The sequence below is a fragment of the Zeus faber genome, assembly GCF_960531495.2.
Source record: "Zeus faber genome assembly, chromosome: 22".
NCBI classification, from domain to species: Eukaryota; Metazoa; Chordata; class Actinopteri; order Zeiformes; family Zeidae; genus Zeus; species Zeus faber.
This window is the reverse complement of record NC_137209.1, coordinates 22,228,866-22,238,263: the sequence shown is the minus strand read 5'-3', so window position 1 is coordinate 22,238,263 and position 9,398 is coordinate 22,228,866. Positions and strand designations below refer to the sequence as shown.

Sequence of the window (9,398 nt, the reverse complement as noted above, 5' to 3'; positions counted from 1 at the left end):
TGTGATTCCTATCCTGCCGAACATTTCATTCGACATCTTTTTGTTGTTTTGGTGCATTCCTCTTGTAGGGAGTAGGTCAGTTGTAGCCTATGTTAAATAATTTATTGTATTTTCAAGAGTTGCTTTCTTAAAAAAAAATGCTTTAAATGTAAAGAAAAAAAGGAATCCCAAATATTGAAGTGAACCTTGAAAAGCTGCAAGACCTCTACTAATATCTTCTAACTGTAGTCATGATTGATAATGATAAGTTATGATATCCTATGTCATTCTACAAATATATTTATTAGGTTTGACTTTTGGAAAATATAAACTTGATGGGCATTTTAAATAGTCGAATTAGTTAAACTGTAGCCTATTTGAAATCATTTGTTTTATATTATAATGTAAAAAAATGAAGTCTCATCTTAAAACGCATGTTGCTGCAAGGACCCTTAATCATAATAATAATAATGCTAATAATCATAATAATAATAATGCTAATAATCATAATAATAATAATGCTAATAATGATAATAATAATAATGATACTAAGTAATAATAATGATGATGACAATAATAGTGATGATAATAGTAGTAATAATAATGATCATAATCATGATTAATAACAATAATAATGATAATGATCATGATAATCATAATAATACTAATAATAATAATAATACTAACAATACTGTTGTTTTTCCGTGCGCGGCGCAGTGCCTCAGACTTAAATAAATAATGAAAGTGGTCTGAGCTGCAGCTGATCTGCTGATGTCAGGGATCCAGTGCAGCATTCCACGGTGCAGGCTGCAGGGTCCGCCTCGCCGCTCCAGACCTTCCAAGCACGCACATGCGAGCCGGGACCGGACCGGAGAGATGCCGCCGATGAAGACCTGGGCTTTGTTCCCGCTGTGGCTGCTGTGCACGCCCGCGCCGGCTGATCTGAAGAAGGCTTTCCGATGCCCTTCGTCCTGCAGCTGCTCCAAGGAGTCCATCATCTGCGTCGGATCCTCCAACGTCCCGAGGATCTCACCCAACGACGTCAATTCCCTGTGAGTAAACTGCCCTGCGTGGTGCATTTTCACCCAGGAGCCGAGATTTAACCTGAATACCTTGTAATATGTCGTATGCATGTGCTGTACCCTTGCAATGCCTATGTAGGACCTATGCAACGCCTACAGTATGCAGAACCTATGCAATACCTATTTTGAACGTTTACAATAGGCTCCCTATGTATAACCTATGCAATACCTATGTGTAATGTATTTAATCAAGCAATACCCATGTAATGTGATACATAATACCCATGTAGTAAATATGTAGTATCTATGCAATGCCTATGGAAAACCCATGTAATACCTATGCGATATTCATGTCATACCTATGCAATACATATGTCATACCTATCAAATATTCATGTCATACTTATACAACACATATGTATGACATCTGCAATTCCTATGCAATTACTAAGCACCGTGCCATGTATTGAATCAAGCATCCGTTGTAATCCCTCCCAGTAACTGCAATACCTTACAGTACAGTATGTCATATGCATAATGTAGAACCTCTGCAAAACCTATGCAACACCAATGAGGATCAAGTTGTTTTCCCCATCCACATGTGTCTAGATGTGATGCTGCTACTACAAAGTTATAGCTGTTTCTGAATAGGGAGCCGAGGCACTGTCCTTCTCCACTCAAGATCACAATCGCACATCTTTTATTTGGTTTTGGTCGCAACACTTACTGTATTATTTATTTTCTGCAGGAGCATCGTCAATGGGACTTTCTCTGAGGTCAAGGAGGCGATGTTTGCACACATGCCCTCCCTCCAGCTACTGTAAGAATCCTCCAGACATTTACAGTCATTTCAGTCACAATACACAAATTCAATTGCTGGATTTACTATTATTATTATTTTAACAGACGTATGAAAAAGTAGAAATCTGCGGTTCCATTTGTTGACTTTTCGTTCAACTTTCAGTTTGCAGACTTGGGTTAACAACATGTTCGCGCTTCTGTCAGCCCGACTGACGCATGAAATATCGGGACATTCCTCTTGATTGTACGTTTTTACAGGTAATCGATGCACGATATGGAGCAGAATGAGGATGCCGCCAACGCTGCTGCAGAACAGAGAATGGGTTACATAAAGAGTGGGACATCTACTACAATAACATTCACTCGGCTGCTGACAATGCAGTCGAGGAGTCGGGGGGTGGGGGGGGACTCTGCCGTTCCAACCCTGCAGAGCAAGCCTTGAGCTGGGATGAGATAAAGATATGATTCCACTTTATGAACCCTCCGGGGGGGTGGGGATTTAAAGTAATAAAAGTAATTCTGTCGACCAGTTTGGTGTATTTGCAGCGTACAGGAGAGTACAGAAGAGTCCACGGTGGTTCACCCTGGCTTCAAAGCGTCGATGCTGACGCCCGGCTAAGTCATGAGATGCTGTAGATGTTGTGTGTCTTCTAAATTATGAACATCTCTCGAAAGTGCAACGCACTTTTGTGCCGTGCCCGACCGGTCGTACTTACCGGAAGCCGCCGGTCTCCTCCGACTCCATTATACACTAATGTGATGCTGGGATAAACAAAGAGGGGGCAGACGAGCGCGTTAGAGCACCGGAGCGCACGACACATGTTGTTTATTTCCATCTCATCGCCCGGCTCTGTGGAATAATATCGGAAAAATATACCGGCAATTAGCGCCCGCTTATTTCTGAATAATGGCCGCTGTCTGTTAATAACGGCCTTCGCCGCGGGCACTCGGCCAGCCCCTTCACCGCCTGCGGTTTTCCTACCCCTCGTTTCACGCGGCGTTGGCTCCGCTGGGGTGGAACTATTTTTTTTGGCAGAGGCACTTAAACCGGGCGTTCGGGGGATAACCGTGTAGCAAGGGCAATAGCGGTACTGTGCAGCCAGCCGTTATCATGAAACAAGCCCCGTCAGGCTGATTGAAGGCTGGTCACCCCGCCAGCGGTGGTTTTTGCGATAATGATCGGCCGGCTGCACATTATTCCGCACTTTAAGATGCGGAAGGACAAAAAGCCGAAAACCCATCATGTACGTAAACTGCACCGCCCCGATGCGTTACATCTCTAATTAGTTTGAGAGCAGCAGTTGTTTGTTGACGATTATAATAGTTTGGGCTTTCATGGCCGGAGGGTCAAGTCTGAACTAGATTATTATACACACTGATAGAGTAATGTAATTGCAATTGCAGGTAATTGAATGCCATTGCACGTCGCTATTTATGCATTTCTATATTTTTTTTCTATTTCAAGGATTCAAGGATTCAAGAGGTTTATTCGTCACACAAATATACATACTTTCATACATATATGCAGTGAAATACTTTACTTTTGTTATCATTTGGTTTTCGCTCAATCATCATGCACCCATTTAACTGTTCCTCATTTTAATCCCGTAAACGGGGCTATATCGAATTGAGAGACTGTTGCTGTTTAAATCATATTTCCTTGTTGTTGTTGTTGATGATTATTATAAGTGGGAATAATGTGTTTTCCTGGCTACACCCATGTCTTTTGCCAGCAGCTGAGGACCTCACTCTGGCTTTCAATGTGTCACGGCTTCACGCCACGAGAGAGTATCACTTGCGGGGACAAAAGGCAGCGACATCGATGACTCATATCACGTTGGCCTCAGGACGGGATGCTTGTGACGTTCCAGTCGAAGCATTGGCTCGTTTATCAGTCACCGCCTGCCTCTGTGACCCGTCGTCCTTCTGCGGTGACAGAAGGACGGAGGAAAGGCTCTGCTCTCCGTGGGTGACATTAGTTTGTGCTTGCCAGCGAGTCCGTTATCACCTTATAACGCTGTGTTCCGGTGAAAACTGGGAGCAGATCATTCCGAGTCGCCGGTGCCAACGTCCGAACTGAATGTGCCTCCATTGTTTCTGTTCAGGGGGAAAATAGCTGTGCCATCGCAAATATGTGCAATTCTTTTAATTTTACAAGCGTCGCGTAAAACAGTGTAAAGTATATACAGTATAAATATCTGGTAAATACAGAGTAGTTTAGATCAAAGTTAAACGTTTTTTTAAATTTACGTTTAAAAAAAACAAAAGCCAAACCTCACGTCTGATCGAAATTGCCCCGAAACTCTAACTTGGAATTCTGACTCAAATGGCCGTTCCTTTGCACTTTCCCGGTAGGCAGGCGGATTTTCAGAGGTTCCAACTTCAATTGAATTGAGCATTATTCTCGAAAATTTAAATCAATTTCAAGTTCAGGGACTATTACAAATCACCTATGCACTTAAATGCCCAAAAGCTGATGGCATTCAACACCTCATGCGGTGACCGATGACTGTCGACTCTTCCGGCCAAAACACAGATTCTTTATTCACTCTTGCCGTCTTACTTGGTTTTTATTAATCATCTTGTGCTTTTCTCTCCCTGGTCATTTATCACAGGCTTCTCAATTCCAATTCTCTCGCAACTTTACGGGACGACGCTTTCTCAGGCCTTTCCCACCTGGAGTACCTGTGAGTAGATTTATGCCGCGGAAAAGCTCGACGTGCAAAAAGGGCTTCATGTTAAAACGGGGGTTACGATAGTGATCTGACTTTCTCTTAGTCAGCTTGACTTGTGTATGTCAGCGCCCAAAAGTTAATGCCCCACTGGGATTCACCATGCTGTGTTGCCATGTTTCCACAGATTCATCGAGAGCAATAAAATGGAGACCGCATCGAAATACGCCTTCAGAGGACTCAGGGACTTGACTCACCTGTGAGTTTCACCCTTTATTTATGTTCATTTATTGAACTAACACTGCTTGTGGAATGCTCTCTGTATTGGTAATATCCAACAGTAAGCGTCTAATAGCAGTAAATGATCAATCGTGGTTTCACATTCAACAAAACCAGATTAAAATGGAGTGAAGACCATTCAAGCACTGCCACGGACTGTTTGTTGGATTGCCTTGATTGTTGTTGTTTCCCTGCAGCTCTTTGGCAAATAACAAGATAAAAGCTTTGCCCCGGGATCTCTTCATCGACCTGGACTCTCTGATAGAGTTGTAAGTTTGCGTTTCGGTCATTTCATCTCCACGGTCTCGTATAAACATTGTATAGGATAGATGCCATCGCATATACACAGGGTGCACAGGCGGTCCTCAAAGTACAGTACTTGAACTAAACTTTTGACAAGTAGTGTTACAGTACTTTAAAGGACCTGAAAATACCATTGGGTTCTTCAGGGCTGGTCCGTCTTCAAACCTCCCAAGCCCTCGTTCCTAATGAGTCCTTGTGAACAGCTAAATAGCGCTGGAAAAATTCAGGGAAAGTCCCTAAAAATAATTCATAGTCTTTATATGAAATGTGTACACAGTGCTGTGCAGGTGACTGAGTCATCTGCACGCTTGAAATGATCTATCTCTGCACAAGCATTAGACCTTGATCCAACAGCAGAGATGCCTTCCAGAGTCTTTCACTGGTAGAAATGAAACCCTGATCACTCGCATGCCTTTTTTGCAGGGATCTGCGCGGCAATGCCTTTGAGTGTGACTGCCGGGCCAAGTGGCTGATGACGTGGCTGAAGAGCACCAACGCCACGGTGTCGGATGTTGTGTGCGCCGGCCCCGAGGACATGAAGGGCAAGCGTCTCAATGATATGGCCAGCCTGCACAACGAATGCATCTCCACGGGTGAGACGGGCCCCAGCCAGCTGGCAGCGCCGGCGTCTAACTGGCATCCGTGCCTCGGCGACCAGAAAAGCGACCGATAGAAACCTTGGAAAAAAAGTTGAATGCCGATGACGATTTCTGTTCAATTTTTGGCGTTGAAGTTTGAAGGTCGCTCGGCCCACCGCCACCTTGGACGGCTGCCGATATCTCAAGCTCTCCAAGCGGGCGGTCCGTCCGCATTGGACTCTTTTTCGGAGGAAGCACCCGTCATCCCCAGACCTGTCAGTCTCCGCTCAGTCCCCGCTCCATGAGCTGTGCCGATTATCCCACTAAAGTGGTTTCACTTTAGTTGCGAACGTTCCGTTACTAAATGACCGGTTTTCTTCCTTTGAGCTTATTCGAATTTGCGAAAAACCAAAAACCAGAACGAGCATCGTGGAGAATGAACAGGATGCTGCTGCTACTTTGGTTAAAAGTGCCATGCCTAGTCAACACCAAGGGACTTTTGATTGGATTTTTCGAGTCCCAGACAATTTCTTTGAGGTTCTAAGACAATCGTCAGGAAATCTGGCGTTGAGAGTCATTCGGACCACGCTCCCGTCATCGGCCGCCGCTCGATTTGAGGCGGTCGGAAACTCTTGCGTCTCAGCTCCTCTGGTGTGTCCTCGAATGCCAAGATGTGTAATCCCCTGTGATCAGCGCCGTTGCCAATCCGATGGTTTGTGCACGGCCGGGATGGGGAAAAAGTCTTTCAATATGCGATGTCTGTCTTTTGAAAGACTTGACGAAGTCTTTTGGTGTATACCTGCCGTGACCCGGTTTATCGCCACCATACATTAGAGACATGTTTGGCATTGTTGGTGCAATTTCCATGGCTTCCCTTAGCGCTCGTCGACAAATATTACTGATTGTGCCTTTAAGTGCAAAAAGCTTATTTGACCACCATTTACCATCCAATGTCTCGACAGATTTTATTCTGCACCAGTCTGTGGCGTCGGAGTCGCTGTCTGTCGACACGTTCACATATAAGAACGACGTCTACGTTGCGATTGCCGCTCCCAACACGGAGAGCTGTATGGTTTTCCAGTGGGACCACATAGAGATGAATTTCAGGACCTACGACAACATCACAGGTATGGTTGCATCTTAAATACATGAACATGTGGTATTCCGACTTCGTTGACCATCTGGGCGAACATGTAAACTGACGTGTACATTTTATCAGATAAGATGTCATTGCATTGCAAGAGCATGAAACACAAAAAGGAAGAACAATGTTGCGTTAAACACTGCATTTCTGTTTCACACTGCTCGTTAGGCCAGTCCATTGTGGGGTGCAAGTCAGTGGTTATCCAGGACCAGGTGTTTGTCATTGTGGCTCAGCTCTTCGGGGGATCTCACATTTACAAGTTTGACGAGGACCAGAGCAGGTTCAACAAGTTCCAGGACATCGAGGTGTCCAAGATCTCCAAGCCCAACGACATCGAGGCCTTCCGGATTGGCGACGACTGGTTCTTCGTGATCGCGGACAGCTCCAAAGCGGGCCTGTCCACACTCTACAAGTGGAACGACAAGGGCTTCTACTCGTACCAGTCCCTGCACGAGTGGTACCGCGACACGGACGCGGAGTTCCTGGACTTGGACGGGAAGCCCCACCTCATCCTGGCCAGCCGCTCACAGGTCCCCACCATCTACCAGTGGAGCCGGAGCAACCAGAAGTTCACCCTCCAGGGCGAGATCCCCAACATGGAAGACGTGGTGGCGGTGAAACACTTCCGGATCAAGGAAGAGCTCTACCTGGCTCTGACGCGCTACATCGGGGACTCCAAGGTCCTGCGCTGGGGCGCCAAGCAGTTCGCCGAGGTCCAGGCTCTTCCCTCGCGAGGCTCCATGATCCTGCAGCCCTTTTCCTTCAAGGATCGCTACTACCTGGCGCTTGGCAGCGACTACACCTTCTCGCAGATTTACCTGTGGGACCCGGAGAACAAAGTGTTTGAGCGCTTCAAGGAGCTGTACATCCAGGCACCGCGCTCCTTCACCTTGGTTTCCACCGACCGCAGGAACTTCATCTTTGCCTCCAGCTTCAAGGGCAACACTCAGATCTTTGAGCACATCATCATTGACTTGAGCTTGTGAGCGAGCGAGGCGGATGTGACCTGAGCAGGCCTTACCGCCCCCTTCCTGCATCCAATGTCTTCCACTCTACAGTTCCAGAAAGGAAAGGGGTTATGTGGATATAACCGACGACAACGACGACGACAACAACAAAAAACAACATTTATTAGAATTATTTTTCTGTAAATATCACCCCTGGGTCAGATAGGAAACCTCATCACTCGGGATCTTTCTACGAAGGCTTGAGTTGTGTTTGTAAGTCCTGTACATGGAAATGTTCAATCCTCACGCCTCATCACGCATCGCGAAGCTCGACCAATGGGAAGGCTCGGCTGACGGACCGCCAGGAAGGGCGGGCGACCTGCATTTGTAAGTGACATGAAATACTAGCCGCCGTTCCGGACGCCATTGAAACGAAAAAAATATCAAAATTGAAATCATCATCGTACGGATTAAAACAAAAGAAAATACAAGGATTTTTCAATCTTTTCAATATTTCATGTGATTGTTGTTTTATAAAAGACGACAAAGAAAAAAAAAACAATCCAACTCGAGCCTACAGACCTGACATACGTCATTCCTCCATCTTTTTTGTGTCTCGGTTTGATTTCCATGTCGGGGGGAAGCCGAGGTAGTCAGGAGCGGTTGCCTTATCTATCTGCACTGGGGGTCCGGTGCGGTAACGGCCTCTAGCGCCCCCTCTGGCTGTGATGAATGATGACACCCCTTCGCTTTGTAATTACAGGGAGAAAATGTCTCTAAAGCACAAACCTTTAATTATAGATACGGGCCTTAAGAGCGTAGTGTAGGATATCAAACTGTGTGTGGTGTTAGTTTGATAGATTGGGGGCTGATTAGTATAACTCAAGCCTTATCTGTTTCGATACCGTTATTATTATTATTTGATAGAAATGCGAAGGGAGAGTCCTCGTGAACATGACACAACCTACCTTTAAACCAGGGGTTACATTAGGAAGCGTGTGTGGTGTCCTTACATGTAGTTGAGGGGAAACGTCAGGGAAATGTAGTCAATTTACACGTTGAATAATTTGATTCATCAAACTGATCTATTTTTTAAACGACTCCCGATCGATGAATACCCCTTTGAGGAAAACACTTTTGAGGTCGCCGAGGCTATCGGTCGCTCATTTTAGGGAAACAAAACGACGACATAAAAACATAAGTGGCATCATTTCCATGGTCACGAATGCAGGGGTAACACGTTTGCGAATCGTCTTAAAATGCTTTTCATTTCGTTCACACTTTTTAAAAACAACGACTGCAGAAAATACAAAGTGTGTCGTGACACACGACGCAAGCTCCATGTCCTGTTTGCCATACCACACTGGAATTTTGAACCAGATTTCTTTGCATTTTCTTTCAAAATGAATGCCGTTTTGCAAGAGCATGACATTCCGATCGGAGTGTTGGATACGACTAATAAAACTAAATATTCTCAAAAAACAAAGTGCTTCTATACAAAAGGAATGCGTATCATAGCAACAACAACAACAACAACAACAACAAAAAAAGGAATACACACGCTGTATCACAGACAGGTTGTCTTTTTTAAATTTTAAATGTTTTATTTTAAGCCTTTTTGAATGTTCCTCTTAAAGATTCCTGTAGGCTTAATCTGTTTAGTATGGAAATAA

General features: G+C 44.9%; 1 protein-coding gene across 1 annotated transcript; it reads left to right on the top strand.

Moving 5' to 3' along the window:
- Positions 1-1,801: 1,801 nt before the first annotated feature.
- lgi2a (leucine-rich repeat LGI family, member 2a) lies at positions 1,802-7,764 on the top strand (the record flags this gene model as incomplete). Its single annotated transcript, XM_080023738.1, has 7 exons — positions 1,802-1,821; positions 4,418-4,489; positions 4,662-4,733; positions 4,951-5,022; positions 5,480-5,649; positions 6,597-6,761; positions 6,947-7,764. The coding sequence occupies 7 exons, from the start codon at positions 1,802-1,804 to the stop codon at positions 7,762-7,764; spliced, it is 1,389 nt and encodes a 462-aa protein (XP_079879864.1).
- Positions 7,765-9,398: the final 1,634 nt, after the last annotated feature.